Source organism: Eptesicus fuscus, chromosome 7, assembly GCF_027574615.1.
Source record: "Eptesicus fuscus isolate TK198812 chromosome 7, DD_ASM_mEF_20220401, whole genome shotgun sequence".
In the NCBI taxonomy this organism is placed as follows: domain Eukaryota; kingdom Metazoa; phylum Chordata; class Mammalia; order Chiroptera; family Vespertilionidae; genus Eptesicus; species Eptesicus fuscus.
Window position 1 is genome coordinate 39,668,354 of NC_072479.1, and position 22,572 is coordinate 39,690,925.

At 34.2% G+C, this 22,572-nt stretch overlaps 1 protein-coding gene across 1 annotated transcript in view; it reads right to left on the bottom strand.

Moving 5' to 3' along the window:
• Positions 1-22,572, bottom strand: part of TRHDE (thyrotropin releasing hormone degrading enzyme) — a 366,112-nt gene that overhangs the window by 38,171 nt on the left and 305,369 nt on the right. Inside the window, exons 13-15 of the mRNA XM_008155542.3 lie at positions 5,575-5,722; positions 3,306-3,403; positions 2,721-2,828 (exon numbers count right to left, since the gene is read on the bottom strand). Coding sequence (XP_008153764.3) covers positions 2,721-2,828; positions 3,306-3,403; positions 5,575-5,722 — 354 coding nt within the window. The remainder of the gene's footprint in view (positions 1-2,720; positions 2,829-3,305; positions 3,404-5,574; positions 5,723-22,572) is intronic.

Here is a 22,572-nt window from a genome sequence, read left to right on the forward strand (position 1 = left end):
TTTGTAATCCCTGCTACTTCCATGCCTCACTTTCTTTTAGACTTATTAACATAATCCAGAGCATCTCCCAAAATATTTTATAAGTATACTATTATAGTACCTTGGAGGTTTTTTAAAAATTATTTTTAAGGTTCCACTTAAGTAAAACCAAGCAAAAAAAAAAAAATAGACTGCTCTGTTGTTCCAGGCTCATTTAAGAAGAAAACTTGCAGACCCCTTTATTGATGCAGTATAAGGAAGTTAAACTCATTTTTAAAAAAAAGTTAAACTCAGCACAAACTACAGGACTGCATTATTGTTTTATTATTAAGGTGTCATCCCCAAAATACAAATTAAACCTCTGATCTTCACACATAGGTAGCTCAGTGAGTATCACGTACCCTCACACAGGAGGTCACTTGTATGTGCTGGGGCATGTCATATGGTTGGTTGAGCAAATCTTAGTAAACACAGAGCTAGTTTCACTTAGCATGTTTGTTATATTTTCCTGCCCTGTTATGAAAGAACACAAAGCAGGAAAGTATAAAAATGATGATGAAAATAACAAAAGCACCTTAAAGTATTAGGCCTAACTTTAATCATTTTATCATGAATAAATGGCAGAGTTATGAAAACCAAAATGAGCTGACACCTTCTACATGAGCTTTCATTTATAAGGGATTATGGGAATGATGGGTTCTTCCAACTTGAAAGTCATAAAATGACTACAATCAAAGAAAACATCAATCTGCGTGCCTGCATTCTTCTGGGAATGCCCATCACTGCACTCTACATACTCATCAGACACACCTACCCCTGCCTACAATCCGACCTTGTCTATGTAACAGTCCTACTCATCATTCATGAGGCAGAATACACTCCTCCAAGGCCTCCATCCCTCCCTTCCTTGTGTTTAAACCCTGTTCTTGCTTCAAAGTACAACTATCTGAGCTCTGCTTCTTCTCTTTGCGTTCCAGCTACCAGCTGGTATTGAGAATCACTCAATAAAATTGTGATAGGTGTATTATTTTAAAAATAGCATTTTCCCAAAGTTATATTTTTAAATGTAGGAAGAGATATTGAGCTTGAACACTCTAGAAAAATTATGGTAATGCAATGGTATGAGTACAATTTTAATAAATGGTAAAACTATATGTTAATAAGAGTAAATTCATTAAAGTGTTAAAAACATCAGCTATGAGAAAAGGCATGTGTTGATAGCAAAAAAGAAAATAAAAAACAAAAAATAATCAAACAAAAAACAGAGGGAGAGAAGTAGAGACCACAATTTTTAAATAATACATTTCACCTTTTTCTCATATGCACATATGATTATGTATTTTAATAAAATTTTGGATGATTTCATTTTGAATAAATACTTATGTTTTCATAGCTTACATCAATGTGGTGGAATTAAAGGAGGTGGTAAAAATAGGAATAAAGTTTTTATAACATTTTACGTCTGAATAATAGTTTTCAGAAGACTTAGCAAAAAAGATAATCATTAGTAAAGTTGAACAATGAAGATGCTTTAGTTCTAGAGAAGACTAATGACAGATTTAATCACTGTCTTCAAGTATTTGATGGATCGATTGGGAGATAATAATGATAAAATATTTTCCTTCTTGGCTCAGTATAAGACCAGAAATGATTAACTTAAAGGGCAAACAGGAAAATGCTAGAGAAGGTGAGATATTATGACAAATTACTAAGTGATTTAGTAAAAGGTTTCCCTCAGAGTTTTAAAGCAGGATAACTACCTTTTGACCTGGAGTCAGATATGACAAATAAATCTAAATGATTCTCAACAAGGCCAATACCAATTTGTTTCATAAGTACATTATACTCTCTGTGGTTCTCTATGCTCATCAAGAACAAATCCATTGCCCATGGGGTCACCCCAGCCACACAGATCAGGGGCCAGTTTATTGTGGCATATAGAATAGAATCATCTGAACAAATTATCCCCTAGTTTCTCAGCATTCTGATCAAACTCACCTTAATGCAGTGGCCAAAGATGGGAGAGGACTAATTATCATTACCCAAAATGCAAAAAGCAATGAAAAATAATGGTCCTTGGAAATATAAAACCACCTAAGAAGGTTTAAAAAACTGCAATAAGAAGATCACTGACCTCTATTTTTTTATGTTGAATATTCTTTGCATTAACATTATGAGTGACATTTAGAATAATATTTTTGTTAAAAGTAATTATATTAAATAATTTTAACCTCCATAATGTATTAAAATACTGACTGTGAAATTCCAAGATAAGATATAAGTTTAAGGTCTTTGTCAAGGGTCACTGAAAGAGTAAAGATCTTTTTTATAACCTTTTTGTGTTTAGTTTTTAATATTAACACTATTCCCCTTTATATCATATGCTTGCAATTGTTTAATGAATAAATACCACAACCTTTATAAACAACCTTAGAGTTTGGCCTACATTTAATTATTTTGTTCTCATGAGATAGCTACGCTATCAAAATTCAAGATAAATTGACACCTATATAGGATGAATAAGGGCCTGATTTTCTAGATTTATTTCAAAACTCAATAAAACCTTGCAAAGGTAAGTGCATTGTGAGTTTCATGCTCTTGCCTTGTAAGCTGTGGACCTGAACCCAAGTTTTGCAGTGTATTCTTTTCTTGTCCTGATTTTCTCCAGGTGATAAATATTTACTGAGAATCTGAAAGCATTTTTATATCCTAACAAAATTTCAGGATTTGGTTCCATTTACCTGTTTCTGTTGCTGGAAATCCAATCTGAAATAAGTGTTGATGCCTGTTGGTGACAGTGCTTATTGCCAAAGCTGCAGGCCAGCATTATAACTTCCCGACGGAGTTCTCTTATGTATCATCAAAGGAAAAAAAAATTAAAGCAGTGTTAATATCTGGGGAGAAAGGGTAACTCGTTACATTACACTACAGTAGATAAGTGAATAATTAGCAGAAAAATAGTTTTCAGATACAGAAATCCTGATTTCCTGAGCGAGACAGGCAGAGTAGAAGTTAATCATATTAAAAATCTGCTCTGGAAATGGTTCTACACTAAGGGGTATGGATTCAGAACTCAACCTCACCAAAAAAAAAAAAAAAAAAAAAAGCAGATCTTAAATTAAAACATGGCAAGGAAATGACTTTGATCTCAGTACCAGGGGGTGGAAAGTATATTCCCCACCAGCAGTCTTCCCAGGAAAGGGAAATAAAAGATGCAAAATGAAAGAAAGATATTTTCATGCTGCTAAAATGACAATGATACTAGTAGTATGTTATTGTACAGTTCAGTCAGGGGAAAAGAAGCAAGTAATAAAATAAAACAGTACTCATGTTGGTAGGATGCTTGAACAAGAGATCCATTAAAACTGTTTTTTGGCCATCCAAGCTTGATGTATGTTGCTGCAACTTGCTTTAAAATATATTCCTAAACAGGGATAGGGGAAATAAAGATAATGTCAGTTTCAAACCTCTCCATGATGACAACTAAAATTATATACTGAAATTAAAATATTTTCTAAATATTTTGAAATATATGTAAAATTCAGGCATGGTAATAATATATTATAATTTTATTCAACTTAGTATTTCAAATATAGATAATAAGAATAAAATACAATTGCTATGGTAGAAGTCTGCTATTTACTTCTTATTGAATTATTTGTACTATTATCTTATGTCAAATTTTGTAGCAAAACAAAGAAATAGGAATAAGGATACTTACGCATACTTATATACAAATGTATGTGGATATAGTTTATTAAAATGAGTACCTAATATTTATGCATTTTATATTAATAGAGCATATTTAATGTAAGCTTATATGTAGACCCAGCCAATAGCTTACCATTGTTGAATCTGACATGCACAGAACAATCTTCAGTAAAATGACACGGTATTTCAAAGTCAATAACTCATTCAGTTCATAATATATTTAAATATCAATAGCAATGTAAGGCATTCTCTCCTCACTTTAATGTAGTCCTGAGTTTCATCAAAAGAATGAAAGCACTAAAATTACAGTTAAAGCAGTTCTTAACTTTTACTGAAATTGAGGTGTCTGATGTGATATATAAAAGTACAAATATATATAAAAATGTATTTTACTTTTATAAAAGTTTAATATTGCAGTGTTTCTGTGTTGAGAAAAGGGAAGTTTAATAAGTCTTCCTCCAGCACATAAAAATTATGCCATAACTGTAATGACACATATCTTTGTATTACTGTTTTAAGGGTTTGGACAAAACTAACAGTGAAGCCAGAATTATTCCCATCCTATATAATAAAAGGCTAATATGCAAATGGACCGAACACTGGAATGACCGGTCGCTATGACATGCACTGACCACCAGGGGGCAGATGCTCAAAGCAGGAGTTTCTCCCTGGTGGTCAGTGCGCTCCCACAGGGGGATCACCACTCAGTCAGAAGCAGGGCTCAAGGCTGGGGAGCACAGTGGCGGTGGCAGAAGCCTCTCTCACCTCTGTGGCAATGCTAAGGATGTCCGACTGATGGCTTAGTGGACCTAAGCCATCAGTGGAACATCCCCTGAGGGCTCCCGGGCTGTGAGAGGGTGCAGGCCAGGTTGAGGGACGCCCCTCAAGTGCACGAATTTTATGCACCAGGCCTCTAGTTTAAAAATAATTTAAAACAGAGGTGTTTTCGTGTAGGTTTAGGATAAGATAAAAAGAAACAATTCTGATAGACATCAGACAAATTTAGATGGTTCTAATACATAGATTTTTATAGCTCTGGTCATGGTAATTCCCAATGGGTAGGTTAATTAACAGAAATAGAATAAGAAATAGAATAATTTTATTATAAAACATAAGGAAGACTCTTAAAATAACTAAATGCAAATAAATAGTGCTCAAAGGTGATAAAAAGCACAGAGGTATATTCTCATCTGCAAAAGTCTCACTGGTGATAAGACATTTAGGAATCAAAAGCTCATTAGCACTACTTAATCTTAATCTTATTCAAAATGATTATTATATTAGATTAGATGGTGTCAGCAGTGCAATTTTGGTTTACCAGCTTGCAGCTTAGGAAATCTGGTCAGGTAACATTTTGAAATGTTTGTCATGTCTATTTGGATTATCTGTTGTTTGCTTTCTTGTGTCCCCTTGGACCCAATTATGAATGGGTTTTTGCCTCAATGTTGATCTTATCCTTGTTAATTAAGGAAGTGAATTGAATTCACTATGCCCTCTCGGATAAAAATAATGACTGAGAGCCTCTGCTGAATCTGTCTATATTCTGTTAAGACCTTCGCAATCCTCTACCCAGGTTAAGTCCTTTGTGAACATAGAACCCTTTAACTCTTGGAAAGTAAGTTTGAACTTTAAGAATTTGCCATGTATATTTGTTCTCAAATTCTGAGGCATTTAAGCTTAATTGACACTTTTAGGGCAGAACAAAAAGTAGCTTGTATTAAACTTCTTCAAGTAATTGTCATCACTGTTGCACAGAAAATCAGGGTAAAAATTATAACATGAATTAGAAGGAATCAAAACAACTCAGGGTCAGTTGACTAGAGTAGATAATGAGAAAAAAACTTTATCATCTGAAAATAGAAAGGAGAAAATATATCTTTTTACATTGAAGACGTTGTATTTCTCCATGCGGTCCAGTAATTTATCTAGAGGATAAAGAGCTCGGCTGGCAGCGTGCCAAGGAAGAAAATCCTTCTCCTCAGACAGGTATCTGATAATCTCCAGGGGAATATTCTGAGGCAAATAGCCAGCTCTGCATAGTAAAAAAAAGTCAATGTTAATTATATGCAAAAAAGGTACATGATGATGCAAAAATGAAGATTTTACTTATGCAAATAAAAGGCAGAATACAAGATTCATCATGGTATAAAGAAGCCATACTCAGTGTTTTAAAACAAAATGACTCACTTTTTAAATATAGTTCTACTTAGGAAGTCAATGCCCCTAAATATGTACAGAGTAGGACAGTTAAAGATTTACGTGAACATGTAAATACCAAAATGCATGGTTTTAGAAAGAATTATGAAATTTGAATAAAATTTAGAGAAACTCTTCAGAGGTCACAAGTCTTGAAAATAATTGATTGCTGAAATAAAATTTCAGTTCCCCTGGCATTCTCTTTACTTTTCATGTATCTCCGTGTAATATTTAATACAGATTACTTTCAAAATGATCATCAAAATTAAAGTGGCAACTATATCTGTGCTACTTTACCATATAAGCATTTTCCAAACCTGCCAGTTATTTTTTAAAAAATGCTTTCCACAGCACCTATGAAAATCAGAGTTAGATTTTAATAGACTCCAAATTACAAAACTATTAAGAAAATAGACTCATCATTTATTGTTTTTCTTTCAAAATAAATATCATGTCATCTTATGAACCAATGTTAGATACTTTGGAAAATATGAAGCTTTTTAAAATTATCTGAACACTTGTTGCCTGTTTTTAAAGAGAGTTTATCCAAAAAGGAGCCAAAAGCAGCATATATCTCTACTCCCTAGTAGATTACATATAAAATCCTTGCAAATCAAAGCAATATAAATGACAATCCACAGTGCATTAAAAGATGGCCTTATCCTTGATGTCCCTGATGCATACATATAGTGACACTGTAAATTTTGCTGTGTTTTTTTTTTTTACATTAATAATCAACTGAATGCAGACGTTTATCACAGGCAACAGGTAAATATGAAAGTAACCAATACCAAGTATGGCCTTTACCTACCTTTCACACTATTGCTCTTTTGTAGCATCACAAGATTCGATGGACCTTTTTATGTGTGTTTGGTAGAAGGTGGACAGGGAAGGAGCAAAGCCTTTTCCCATCTTCACTTAAGATAAATTTGCCAGATTATGTAATCCTTACTCAATATGAAAAGCAAAAATTACTCTATAGATGAATATTAACATGAAGCACTGTTTAGAATGTTTCTAATAAAAACCAATTCTAAATATTGTGCTTCAGTTTTCTTTGAGTTAAAAAAAAAAGTGTGTCACTCATGATTTGGGTTCACTCATGGTATAATATCAACCCCAGTTAATGTCTGATGTCAATAAGAATGGTGAAAATAACTCCAAAATCCCACATCATTTCAAAATTTTCTCAAGTTTGTATGATTTGAAGTACATCTAGACTTGTGCCACTTTTCTTACACAGTTTCCATTATATACATCTTCAATGAAATTAGGCTATGACAATAGTTAAATAAGAAACTTTATCTTTTTTGCTAGTGTAGCATCTCAATAATACAGTTAAATTTTATTTTTAAGGGGTTCTCGTCCACTGGAAAAAAAATACAATTGTTTAATAAAAATAATTATTTGCTTTTTTTTCCTTAAAAAACATAGGTTGTAATATTTCAGATTTTGTAGTTTGTTTTCCCCTTAACTTTTAATTTTAAATATTAAATAGCATAGCAATCAGAAATTTGCCTCCTCTAAAATTTTATAATCCACATGCCATGGATAATACAATTTTAGAATTTAAGATTTATCTAAAAGGCATTATTCTTTTTTTAAATAAGTCAGAAAGCCCAGGCCAGTTTTGCTCAGTGGATAGAGCGTCGGCCTGTGGACTGAAAGGTCCCAGGTTTGATTCCAGTCAAGGGCATGTACCTTGGTTGCAGGCACATCCCCAGTAGGGGGTGTGCAGGAGGCAGCTGATGGATGTTTCTCTCTCATCAATGTTTCTAACTCTCTATCCCTCTCCCTTCCTCTCTGTAAAAAATCAATAAAATTTATTTTAAAATAAAATAAAATAAGTCAGAAAATTACTTTATTTAAAAAGAAAATTTAGTTAAGTAACTAATTATTATGCATCTTCAAATAAACTTAAAAAATCTGGAATGTTGCCTGCGTCTATTTTTCTCAGAATTTAAACATACTAGGTTATATCAGTTACAATTTATTGTGTTTTACTTCATTTCTATAAGTGGTTGGACATTATTCAATGACGTATAATTTGTGAGCAATATGTCTACAAATAGAAACCATAACAACAAATGTTACAGAAAGAAACTTTCCTTGAGAAAGAGCCTGAAACAACTAACACTACCTGCACAACTAGGCAAATAAATTCATCTCTTCAAGCTTCACCTTCCTTATCTACAAAATAGAGGGTTGAACTGAGAGGCATTTTGTTTAAGCTCCAAAAACCTTTTATTCAAATCTACTTACCTAAAAATTAAACCTGCTGAGAAATAATTACAGTAACATGGGCATAATTTATTTGTTTAAAATATTGAAAAAATACTTTGTAATTTTTATATTTCCCATTCTTTAATTGTTTAATATGTATAAGTCTAAGAGGGTGTGGATTTAGTTTTTATAAGACACTGACATGGTATAAAAAAAAGTAAAGAAAGCTTGATAGGAATTCTAAATAATGGCAAGGCATGTAAAGTATTCATTAGATAGAGATAGGGATCAAGTTCTGTTTTGATTCCTTATGGCAAAAACTGCTACCTGCTCACCAAAATCCGTGCTCTCCTTTACTTCCTAGGATAGAGCATAATCCCCATTTCCTAGGTTAAGTGTGGTCATGTGACTTTAGCCAATAGAATATGAAGGTTATTCGCTGCCAGGATTAACTCATAGGCATCTCTCATTAGCTCCCCCATGTTATTTTTCCATGAAATGAATCTTCCAGATAGGCTTGAAAGTCTTACATTGAATATGTCACAAACCCACCTACGATAACTGCAGGCCCAAGTACCAGTTCTCACACCAAACTCCATTAGGTGACCAGGAAATACATTTCTATTGTGTTTGATCCGAATAGAAGTTTGGGTCTATTTTTTACAGCAGTTGACCTTCTCTAACGCAGTCTTTAGATAGAATAAGAAACAAATTACACTCAAATTGCCCTCATTTTGTGCTGTTACAAACATATATAGGTAATTACCTACTACAATTATTCAATATATTTGCATTTAGCTTACTAGATCAAAATATGTAGCTCCACTAAATTGGACAAGAGGATGACTGGTTTCATTACAAAATTAAGACTTAGGTAATCTTGGTGAATAAGTTACTAGTTTATATATGCATTTGTGTAATTGGCTAGTAATGATATCTGCGATTACTACTACTGATAATGCAATCAATATAGGGGAAGTGTGTGGAATCCAGTGAATGGAACACTACATTAGCTCTAAGTAATCAGCTCAGTAGGAAATACACTTAGGGTCCTCACACTGAAATGTAGCAAATTTAAAGAATATACCATGTATAACCAAATGTGTTTTATTAATATTTTAGGAAAAAGTTATATATAACATCTATATATTTTCCTGTTGGCATAAAAAATAATTTAGAAATCAAAGAAAAGACAAAGGGTAAGAGAGTTATGAGGATATTTAAATAAAAGAATGTCCATATGCAGTTATAGAGTTCCTCTTTCCACCCCCAACACTCCCCCAAACACACACATACCCTCCCTTCCTCCTTCTCCAATTTATAGGAGCTTGCAATGAAAGATCTCTAGGCATACAAGAGATTACTTTTTATAAGAAGGAAATTAAACCCAGACTATATTAACTGATGTTTCAGTGCACTGATATTAACTGGTTTGTTTTCACCTAAGATAAAAACTACTTTTTAAAACCTTCTGAATTCCTGTTAATGTTAACTCTTGAATCTACTCAGATGGGTAGCTTGTAAAACAGCAACCTACTTGACTGTTTTCTTTAAAAGCAATTGGTTTCTGAGTGCTTGAAACTTGGGAAAAAATAGAAAGCACAATCCTCAGACTCTTCCAAGCATCATACTCTAGTCATCATTAATCGAGTATTCATTTAAAACCAATAAATAGCCTATTACGTATTTCCCAATATATGCAGAAGACACTATAACTGTTGCTTAGGGCAGAGATTTTTAAAGCAATTGCTGGCATGCTTAATTAAAAAGTGTGCTTATTGTATTATTATTTTTTGTTATTCATTGTTAAAGGACTTTTGTGTGGTCTTTGTGGAAAGATACTATGGTGGAGATTGGAAACTCCACTAGTCCTTTGAGTTCCAGAGAGTAAAAAGGGAAATACATAGGGGACATATCTTTGTCAACCAATGGTCCATTTGCCAATTCCTAGAGAAAACAAAGATGTGATTCAAGCATTTGTGAACTGATGTCTGCAGGGATGAAAAGGAAGTTACTTATTTGTAGCCCCATAAAACTAGAATCATGAAGAGTTACACATATACAGTTCTCATAGCCTTTCTCCTCCGTCTCCTTCTCTCCCAGGAAGCCTTCTCCCCATACTGACTTAGGCATCTATTTTCTGGGCTCACATAACATCTTAAAAACACCTGTACTCATAATAATGATTATTATAATAATTATAATTTACCACAATATAATCTTTCTCACTCCCTGGACTTTAAGGAAATAAAGCATGCTTTACCCATCTTTTCATCCACATAGCCTAATACAGAATCTAGTAATCAATAAATATTTCTTGAACTAAATTAAATTATGGCAATAATGTAATAGTTCTTGAAAACAGGAGCACTTTAAAAGTATACCAAAACTTAAACATAACCACAATTTTCTAAGGTTAAAAGACACCAGCAGAATGTAAAAATTCAGTGAGAGTGATATTTATAGTATTTTTGCACATATTGTTCATTAATGATATGCAGGATAAAAGATGAGAAGGCCATTGCTATCTAGCTGATAGTTTTGAATAAGCTAGGCTATACCAAAACAAAATAGCTTTCTGGCCAATGAGGAAACAGAGGCATTACATAAACATTTCTGTTCTTTTGCCCAATTAACAAAGCACTCTTCTACTCTCCCAGGAGCACTAGTGTTTTTTTATACCATGCATTTAAATAAATTGATGGAGGACTTGAAAATCTCTTTTCTCTAGTCAGTAAATTGACAGGGGTGAATTACATGACCTCTAAGGTCCCCTTTTCAGTAAACATTTAATAATTATTAATAAAACATTCAGAAATAACTTTTGTTCTTTTATAGTCCTACTATCACCACCATAACCACCTTTCCTCTCCACTTGCTTCTTTGTTTCCAAGCACATTTTCTCAGGAAATCAGCCCCCATTGAAACACAGAGAATCCTTGGGGCAAGCAATAATGTTAAGAATCAGAATCAATCTTTGGCTACTAATTGGAGGAGTTAATAGTTATTAGCTATTTGCCCAAAAAGGAAAAGTCATTAGCTTTATAGCCAAAGTGAACTAATTATTTTTTTTAGAAAACTATCAACTTCATTATTATAAACTATTTTAGATGAGGATTTACCATACACAATATGCTATGGTGTTATAGAAAGACCTGGTGCATGGATTCGTGCACCAGTGGGGTCCCTTGGCCTGGCCTGCACCCTCTTGAAATCCGGGACCCTTCAGGGGATGTTGGACTGCTGGTTTTGGCCTGATCCCTGCAGGCCAGGCCGACGAATTTGTGTACTGGGCCTCTAGTATGCATATAAGATCTTTGGTTAATCTCTTCCTGCCCTCCCCCCACCCCCTTCCCTCTCAGATTCATCATCTGTTCCATGTTTTCATGACTGTGCATTGAGCATCTGCCCCCTGGTGGTCAGTGCGTGTCATAGTTACCAGTCAAATGGTCGAACGGTTGAATGGTTGTTCAGTTGCTTAGGCTTTTATATATATAGATATTGTTTGTTACAGTTTAGTAATTTCAAGGTCAGTATTATTGTGTCTTTTTTTTTTTTTAGATAAAGAAGCTAAAGTTTAGAGAAGTTGAGCACTTTGCCAAGTTAACTTGGCTAATAAGTGACAGAACTGAAATTGAAAGCCACAACTGACAGAAATCTCCCCCTGGTTCCATCACATAAGGCTGCCCCCCAAATATCACAATGAACTTGGGTTAAATGCTTTCTTTCTCCCTTCCTTTAACATCTGTTAACATATCACTATCATAACATTCATCACATTAAATCTAATACACAAGTAAATACATAATGTAATCCCAGGTGCTAGGAAGGGAAAGTGAGCAATATTAGGGAAGGGAGAATTGTAGGAAAATGATTGAGAAAAAGGTGCTTAGGGAAGGCCTTCGTGCAGATACCTGCACGGAATAAGATGACAGGTTGAGTGAATCTGGTAGGAGGGGAATTCTGACTAACTGAGGAAAAAGGGAGTTTATGGTCCTGAGACAGGAACAAATTTGAGATGTTGAAAGAATAATAAAAAGAAGCCTTTGTGGTTGGAGCGAAGTGAGCGAGGGGAGAAGAGGTTGGTGGTGCTAGATCATGAAAGGCCTTAAATAACAAGGGCTTCAGATTGTTTTTCTATGGGTGATAGAAAGCCACTGCAGGTTTTTAAGTTAAAAAATGATGATGTGATCTATCCTCTAAAAGGGTGACTCTGGCTTCAGTAGAGAGCAAACTCAAATACGCGACATGGTCTTCCAAGATGAAAATAAATTGAAATATGATTTCGTAGGTGACCCTCTCTCACTATATGCACTAGACTTATGAGGAAAATATATACCTAGTGAATGAAATGGATGACATGAATAAAAGACATAATTATTTTTAAGAGGCGATAAATAAGATTTGTTTTTTTTAAAAATTGTTATGCAAGTATCCAAAAATATTCCAGCCTGATGAGTGTGGCTCAGTGGTTGAGCATTGACCTATGAACTAAGAGGCCACGATTCAATTCCCAGTCAGGGCACATGCCAGGGTTGTGGGCTCGATCGCAGCCAAGCAATGATTCTCTCTCATCACTATTGTTTCTATCTCTCTCTCCTCCCTTCTTCTCTGAAATATATATATATATTTTTATTTAAATATTTTAAAAGCTTACCCACGGATTATTCATTATTGCTCAACTGCTAACAAATAGTGTCAGATTATATGGGGAGGTCACTGAGAAAGAGCTTAAGCAATGAACATATTTTTATATACTTTATATATAAGAAGCTGTATATTCCACTTAAGGTAAATTAGCAGAGTTATTCCAGAATTGATATGCAGACAATAGTCTGAAAGGTCACCAGGAAAATTATACACATAGCTTATGATTTTCATGGAAAATACAATACTTAAAATTGTTATGGAATTCTGCATACTGGGCCATGACATTTTCCAGTGCTCTACAGAACTACAAGGGAGTAAAAGAATTAGAAATTCCAGCAGTATTTTGCAGAGTTTGAGTTCACTGACATCAGGATGTCAAATCATTAATCTAAAGATCTATAAATCAATGCAGCTTCTAACATCCTATCTGGCTGCTTTTTAGAAAAATGTGTGAATAATAGGAAACTAGAAAAGAAAAAAACATCACTCAATGAAACCACTTAAAAATAACTGGCTATATCTCCTTTTGTCTAATAATTATGCCAAAGTTTTGCATTTTATATAGATTTTGTTATACTGTACATGAGGTTTTATATTTAACTTATAATAATTTTTCATATTATTAGGAATTCCTCATAATTACCTTTGGATGAGTTATGACAACATCTTGTTGGGAAGAGAAATGCAGTTCACTATTGTTGAGCATTTTGATTTGGGGTGTATACACTTTTCACATGCTAAGTAGCAGAGCTATGAACATCTCTGTGCACAGCGTTTACATATTCTGAATGATTTTCTTTGGATGGAATACCCAAATTAGAATATCATGCTAAAGGTTATAACATATGGTGGTTCTTGGCAAATCTGAGATCATGTCTTCAGGCTTTGTCAATCAGCACGGGGTCTCAGACAAGGAGAACAGGTAGTCACTGTGGTGGCCAACACTGGTTTAGCACTCCCTGCGAGCCTGCCCTGTGCCAAGTTCTATACAGGCAATTATGTTCTTAAATCCTTATGACAATCTTCTCAAGTTAGCAATATTACTATCCTCGTTTTACAGATCAAACCTGAGGCTCACAAAGTCTACTGACCTCGCCAGGGCCATACAGCAAATAAGGGTGGTGCTGGAAACCCAAGCCAGTCCTCCTGCACCAAGCCCGTGATAACCTGATCACTTCCAAAAGAGCCTGGCAAGCAATTTTGCATTCCCTCTACCACCTTCCAGTAAAAGGAAAAAAAAATGAAGAGAGAAAGGGGATATCAAGTGGAGTGCTCTATAGAGGCTTTATGAGGGAAACAGTATAATAGAATAGATGGGGAGGGAGAGCGAGTTTTGGTCCTTGGCTGTGACTTTGAAACGGGGGTTTGGTGTACTCATTGTTGATACAGCTTCTAGATTTGGGTCATTTGGGGCCACTTATGCCAAAACCACCCCCACCCCTTGGGTTCCTTCAGTACCTGGTCTAATTTCCATAAGTCAAGGAACAGCCTCAGCCCAGACTCTCACCTGGAGATACTGATTCCAGTTAGCAACCATATACTTAGCATGGAGAACATGCATTACAGCAATACGTTGCTTTTAGAAATACTGTTAACACAGGAAAGAACAGTAGATAGAGTACTATAATGTGATCTAAAAAAAGAAAGTGAGAGGTAAGCATATTAAATTATGATCTTTAATTTAAATAAGAGGAAGTGCTTCGAACAGAAGATAGTCTCTATCTCAAGGTCTTATAGGAAAGGGAAGAATGAAGGTTATAGAGAGTGGTTTGGGGGTCCTATACTCAGACTGAGAAGGAACGGATGAAGCGCTCAAATAATGGCATAGGGAGCATGCGGCAAATTGCCTTGTGGACAGTCTACCTCAATTAAAAAATCTCAACAAGAAATCCCATAACCAAGTCAATCCCACGCCTAGTTTATCCACAGCAGCATTGCTGCATATATGTTGCCATTATCATTTCCCATGTAATTTTGTAAATGTACACCTAACATCTAAAGTTTAGGCTAATACAAAAGTTAGTGATAACGCAGGAAGATAGAGTCCAAAAAGTGGATGCAATTTTGAAAAACAAACAAACACATTTGAGAGTGTAATCTAGCCATGCAAAAGAGAATGAAGACTCAGGAAACGTTTCAGAAGAGCTGCCAGAAGTGATAAAGGGAATCTAACAAAATCACAGGGACAGCATCCCATTTATTCTGGGCTCCGCGGCCAACTTGAAGAAGCTCCTGGCCAGTGAGAGTATTTTGAGCATCAATAAGAATAACCACTGCAATGAATTTAAACTTGTCCAATGTAATTAAGTCCATAAGTCAAAATGATACTTAAATAAAAAAACAGAATAAAATAAAATAATTGGCTGCTATGAAACATGCAGGAGAACTGGTTCATTATTTTTGAAACTGAAAAATACAAGGAAACAATCAAGTATTTATCTTGCCTTTCCTTAAGAAACTGTATCCCTGGGTCATCAAATAGTAAATGAGAACAAGTTTCTCTTTAAACAACTAGTCCTCTTACAAACAGAAAAGGAAGAAAGGAATCACCATTTTGTGAATGACTAGATTTAGGCATTGAACAGCAATAGCTGCAAATATACAAAGAAAGACAACTGCTTATGTTATGTGTTCCTATAGAGTAAACTTGCTAAAAATTTAAACTTGTAATGGCTCAAGCCTCTAGCTATGATTACCAATTTGCAGGTGACAGAGAGAGCAGAGAAACATAGAAAAGTGTGGAGTGGGGATGTAGCCAGCAAAATCCAGACTGTGGGAAATCACGTAGGACAAACAACCTCATTCTTCACCAAATCATTTGGAAAGAAAAAATTTTAAAGGTGAAGGAGAAAATCAATAGATTAGAAGAGATTGAAAATACATATCAACCAGTCACAGAGCCATAATGTCATTCGGATCCCCAATCAAAAAACTGTCTTAAACATATGCATTTAGGAGTAAGTGGAAATTGAACACTTCCTGGATATTTGGATATGATCGAAGAAATGTTAATTCTAGGTCATCATGTTTAATACTGTCATCAATTTTAGAGACAGTGAAAATTATTTTTATGAAATGATCTGATTGGATAGGGACATGAATGAAACAAGACTGACCACGAGTTAATAATGGTTGACGCCTAGCAATGGATACAGGGGCTTCATTACTCAGTTCTGCCAATTTTTTTATGTATTTGAAATTTTTCATAATAAATAGTTTAAAAACCAAAACTGGGACTGTTTATTTCTCTGTGTATTCCCAGTATGCCTCATAAAGCCTTTATATTGCATATGCTTTAAAATATTTGCTGCATAACAACATTTCCTGTATCTGTTTCTTTCTTTATAAAATGGAAGAAATGGTATTCACCTGCCAGGGTCAACTGTGGGCGTTAAAATACAAGAAACAGATAGTAGTTGATACACTGTAAAGAGCCACACAAATGCGGGGTTTCTGAAGGCTGAAGAACCAGAAGTAGAATTCAGCAACCACAGGCTCCGCATTTGTATTCTGACCTTGATTTGTTCCTTACACTGAGCTACTAAACTCATGGATAGATCCCAGCACATTCATTTTTCCCTTAGGGACAAAGTACCAAATGGTAGTGTAATTGCCAAGGGAAAATTATTACTCTGTTCTGAATTATTTCCATCATAAATCCAAAACCAGTCAAACAGGCTCTGTCACAAAACCGACAGGGTTGCTATACAGTGATGAGAATCCCACATACAAATGCCCCATAAATCGGCGAGTATCACAACCCTCCAAAGTCATTCTGAGTCATGTGCTTAAATCAGAAGAGAAAAGCCAGGCTGGCAGCATGTTGGTCAACACTGAAAGCAATGAAAATGAGGTGATTTAGTTGGCCATCAGTTGGAGAAATATGCCATCATCTGTCTTATGTAGATTGTACAACACGTGATAAGCATTTTGTTTGGTTTTACACATTTTCTATTGTATCAAAGGGGGGAAAAAGTCTTTTTGCTATCATAAGGATAACCATCACCTACATTTCTCTTTAATTCCATCATAGTCGCTATTAGCATGTCAAGAAAACATTTTCAAGTAACAACAGTGAATGGATGATAGAAAAAGGAAAGAGAGACACACCTTCTGTGCGAGTCATGCATTTGCTCCTTCTCTAATCTTAGTAAAATATTCATCTTTACTTATGGAGAAATGAAATATCTAATCTACTTCTTTATGATTTAATGTGGTATTTTCCTGCCTCTCAGAGTATTATATTCTATTCTAAATTAGAGTTAAAAGCCACTCAATGTCATTGCAGATAAAATGTAGAAGGTAAAAAATACTTTTTACTACCAGTGAGATAGAAAAAGGACTTCAACTATATAATCCATTGCATAGAACAAAAATTAGTATTTGAAAAGGTAGCTGCGACCACTTGAAATCACCTTTGGGGAAACAGGCTTATTAGTTAGGCTTCTGATACTTTGTTCTCCCTCATAAGGGTGCTAACTGATGACATAAAGGACAAAGCTAGACAAATTTGCTGAGTCACAAAGAATATAAATGGTGACATCAAAATGATGCTATCAACATATTCGAGAATTTGTACCTGCAAGGAGTTTTGGATTTGAGAAAAACCTCAAAATTCTTGGAATAAAAATACATTGAAACCCTTTTAATATCAGCTTAAGATTATGTATTTAAATAGCAGATAATTGCTGTCCTTTGGGACACTAACTTGTAGATGATTTGTAAAACCTCCAGGGACAGGTTGGGGAGTGAAGTAGCTCTCACTAATAGCTACCTAGCTCTCATAGCTCTCAATTTTAGCTTCAGCTTCCAGTGTCACAAAATTCTGAGGATGTACTACTTGTACAGAAGTATTTAATTCATTCTGGATTCCCAGCTCAGAAATATAAGACCTTACCCTTTTCTTGATTTTCTTTAACGCTGATAATGTTCAAATAAAACTTAGAAAAAGTAATGATAATGATCTTTTAACTCCCTAATAATGATTAATAATTAGAGGACATTGATGATATAGATTTACTGTGTTCTAACAATGACACCATTAATTTTAATAACAGTCCTATAGTTGTCATTTCTTTTTGTCTGAAATTTTACTCCTCAATTACCACTTGTAGGGAGTATTTTTTTTTCACTGTTAAAGCATCAATGAAAAAAATAAAATAACAAAAAATGTGCTAGTTAATTCAGAACAAGGGTATATATTTATATTAATCCAAAATATAATTGTAAAATTAAAATACACATTCTTACAGTAATAACATTAGTTGAAAATGTTTTATATTTTGCTAAAATGACCACATGTAGCTAAACAATATAATTGAAATCAAAAGTAATATAAAATTATAGAAATTAGAAATTTCTCTCAAGTAAGAGAATCACTTTTATGAGATGAAATTTCTGAAAATTTAATGTCATTATCATTATTATTTAATGTACAATACTAGTATAATGGTAACTGTCACAAGAATCACATGCTTAAAAGTAAAAAGCAGAAATATGCAAAATAGAGAAAATGATAAAATATTTTTTAAATTTATAGTTTTAGAAAAATGAAAGATAATTAAGGGTACTCCATGTAATTAAAATACTCTTTAAAAACTTATATTGATATTCTTTTCTTTCAAAAAGACTTAATTTACATTAAATTAAATTAACCTGAATTTTTTTCCTATGAATCTATTTATAGTTAAGTCTTTATTCATTGAGTCCGTGATAAAAAAGATGAGGAAATCAGCAAATTTATCCTTTCTAACAATTCTTTTGTCCTCTCTGGATTTTCATTTGTTGAATTATTTCTTTTTTTTTTTGGGGGGGGGGGAGGGTGAGGCTAGAGATTTACTTTCTATTTTATAACCTAACTTCCTTTTTCCTTTATTGTTGATTCCATGTGCAAGTATATTCAAGACTCACCATTACTCCTTTGTAGTCAAAGCATAACTTGATTACATAAAGATTTTGTTGTCTATCTACTGAAATATTTTTGGTTTATAGGAATCTGAGCCAGCCTGAATTTTCTACTTTATAGGTAACTTTTTTTGTTTAATCTTGAAAGCCTAGGGTATTCAGCAAGATATCTCTTAATGTTAATCCCTCTAATTTTTTTCCCTAACATAGGGGTCTTTTTCAATCTACATATTCTTGTTAACATTGTAAAAAAAAAAATTTACTACTCCTCCTGTCTTTAAATTTATTTTTTGTTTGCTTTCTTCAAATATTAAGTATATGAACACACAAACACAACACACAAACATGATGAATCTCTCCTTTATATCATGATTTTCATTGTTGTTGTTTTTCCGTTTCATTTGTTTCAACTATCTCAAGCTATTCTCCATGTCCCTAACTCTGTCTCTCCCTATGTCTATGGAGTTGTTATTGCTTCTAATAAGACTTGTTTTATTGCTTGTATTGTCAGATCACTTTATTCTTTTTTAATATATTTTTTTATTGATTTCAGAGAGGAAGGGAGAGGGAGAGATAGAAAAATCAATGATGAGAAGGAACCATTGATTGGCTGCCTCCTGCAGGCCCCCTACTGGGGATGGAGCCCACAACCCAGTTATGTGCTCTTGATCAGAATTGAACACAGGACCCTTCAGTCAGTAGATCGACACTCTATCCACTGAGCCAAACTGGCTAGGGTTTACTTTATTCTTTTCATTGCCTTATCTTTTTTACTCTTTTGCATGCTTTCTTTAAATTCTTGCCTTAAAAGAAACCACATTTCTTTGTTTTAATTCTTTGAAATCACACAGATGAGTGTATTTAAAATTTTTTGCTTGCTGTTATAGTTCTTCTGTTGTTATTATGATTCTTAATTACCTTTCTTATGGTATCTTCCCAATGTTCTACGGCTTTTTTGGGGGGGAGGGTTATGCTTAAATATCACTCACATTTAAAGGGAGTGTCCTATCAAGCACAGGTAGCTGCTGCTAGGTTGTGCTAAAGAGCTATCATGGTGAATAAGTTAGAGTAGTATAAGTTTATATTTAGGGTTTTTATTTCAGACTTGGCTCTAAACAAATCTGTAGTTCCATCTGTTTAGGAGCATATTTCTGCTCTGTAGTCCCATTTCAGAATATGCTGGAGAGCAGTGTGATTCATAGTTCAACCTTGTATACTGCAAGTTATCATTGAGGTGATTTAGCATTTAATCGTTTCTCTCCAGCTGTCTCAATTAATGGTTGCCAAGCCAATTGTTATATATAGTTCTTCCCCATCTTACCATTTCGCTACCCTGCTTCCTGAAGAAAACTGGGAGTTTGCATGTCTTCTCATTCAGGCCTGAATTTGTTTTCAGCTCTTCCATGTGGAGAAAGATTCAGCAATGTAACCCATCATGCCTCCAGATTTCCTTACTGTAAATGAGGCTGTCCCTTCATGGATGTGTTTTCCATTTTTGTAGATTTCTTGGCCCCATAGATGATTTGCAAATACTTTAATCTGTTTTCAGAATCTTTCTGTATGTGGGCCCATAATTCATTGTGTGTGTCAGCCATTATTTATATTTATTTTTCTTTTTTTATTTTTTATTGGCAGTTGATGTTGAGAAACAGGACAGTGGAAATATATATATATATATTTCATTTTCTTCAACTGAATATCATTAAGAGACAAAGCAGAATAAACAAACAGAAAGTGTTCCCAATAATACAGGGCCTGAGAATACGGTGTGGAAACCAGCACTCTCATGTATATCTGGTAGAATGTTTAGTTGGTATCTGTAAAGTACTCAACTTGCTCTTGACAGAACCCCTTTCTTTTTTTATTCTGAGGATACAATCAGATTTCATTTACCTGATTCCCTCAAAATTGTGTATTGCCATGTAATTTATTTCTACCCAAGAAAAGTGGACAGAAGGGATGCGAGTCTTTTCCCGACTGGAATGTCAAAGCCTGCCGTGTGTTTCTCCAGACTCTGTCTCCTTCTGTCCTGCTCGAATGGAGACAGCCCCAAGCTGACATAGAGGCTACTTATTAAAGATAACAGCGCTGGGTCTTGGAGGAGGTCTTCTCGATGGTAAGTTCTTTCAAATATAAATGGAACACAGGGAAGGAGAGGAAGGGTCGGGCTTTCCTGTTGGAGGCTAATGAACTCAGATAACCCAAAATGTTAAAGAAATATAGAGGATTTGAGAATCAAGTCTCTAATTGTGGGAGTAGGTAACCCCACAAATGGAATTGCCTGGAATAAAATAAGAAGGCTATTAATTTTTAAGAGAATTCTTCTACCAAAGATGCTAAAATCCTGGACGTAAAGAATGTGTAACTATTTTAAGTTTTGAAACAACCCTTATGTACTCCACCTTCTACAGGCAGGAAGTGGGATGACAATGCTGAATGTTGCCCATGGAAGATAAATGGTCACTACTCTTCTCATATGTCGATGGAGGATGTTAGAAAAGAAGAGTCTTTCAAAGGGCAGATCCACAGAATATGAAAATAAAAACATTGAAAACCACCACCAACAACAAAAATATCTGACCAGAAGCTAGGGTCATAAAGCAAAATTAGAATTTAATCAAGCAAATTTGCTCATTCCTGGGAATCCTTCACAATGGATTCTATGTCTTCCATTTTTCCCTGTCTTGAATGGCAAGTTTTATTTTATCTTTGCCCCACCATTGAGAATCAGTTATGTGAGAGACAACCAATTTATTGACTCATAGGTTTTCAGACTTGATGCTTTACTTAGAGATACTGGGCTTTGAGTTAAGATTTTGGTTTGTATTCATCATATAACATTTCCGAAGGTATAATTTGAATTCCTACTTTGCTGACCAAGAATATACAGCAAACATGAATAAATCAGCATTTCATTAATTAAAACGAAAAAATAGATAATCCTATTTACTTCTTATACTTTCTCAGGGAAGATTTTATTTAAGATCTTCTAAAATAAGAAAGCAGTGTTGGGATTTAACTGGAACATTTGAAAATCAAAGAGGGTAAAGACAATGTTGAGTCTACTAAATACAGTTATGTGATCCCTGATGTTAATCTCTGGTGTACACTAAGTGTACACCAGCAGATTTCTTTTTGCCCCCCTGCTAGGTATGTTACAATCCATTTGTGGAAAGAGTTGCTTAAATATACTGAATTTTGTTTGGAGAATTAAATAAGTATTACTTGGTACTTTTCTGAGGCAAATGGTGTTTTTAAAAATACTGTATTTCAAAAAGAGAAGTGATGACCACAGTTTTTCTCTCCTTTTGCCTCCTTAGTTATGGCATGTAGATTAGGAGAAATAGCACAGTAGTAGCTCTAAAGAAGCCTAACATATAATTTCTATTTTAGAATATATATTTTAAAAATTCATGTAATTTATATTTTAGAATACACACACACACACACACACACTCAAAGTGCAAATTCATGTGATTCATAAATACAATATTAAAAGAACCACAAAAATTGTTAATAGTTAAAGAGAAAATGAATGCACTATAATATTCCAAGCATGGATTCAACAATAAGAAATTCCAAAAGATCTCCAATTCAATGAGGCTTAATGGAGAGAAACATCTGTCTTTCCACATCATCATTGAGTTGATACAACTAGACACATTATATTCTCCAGAGTGACAGATTTTTACTTTCCTATAGTACTATCTCTTTAGAGACTTAATTTGGATAAATATGGATGGTTTAAAACAACATCACACCGAAAAAGAAACTGATTCACAAAGGGAAAATATTTTAATGACTTTTCTAATTTAGCAGGTCACTCAACTAGGTAAAGACAAAATTCGGACATCCTCTATGTATGTAAAATTTGAAATCTGAGCATGCTTCCTAATCAAACATTGAGAG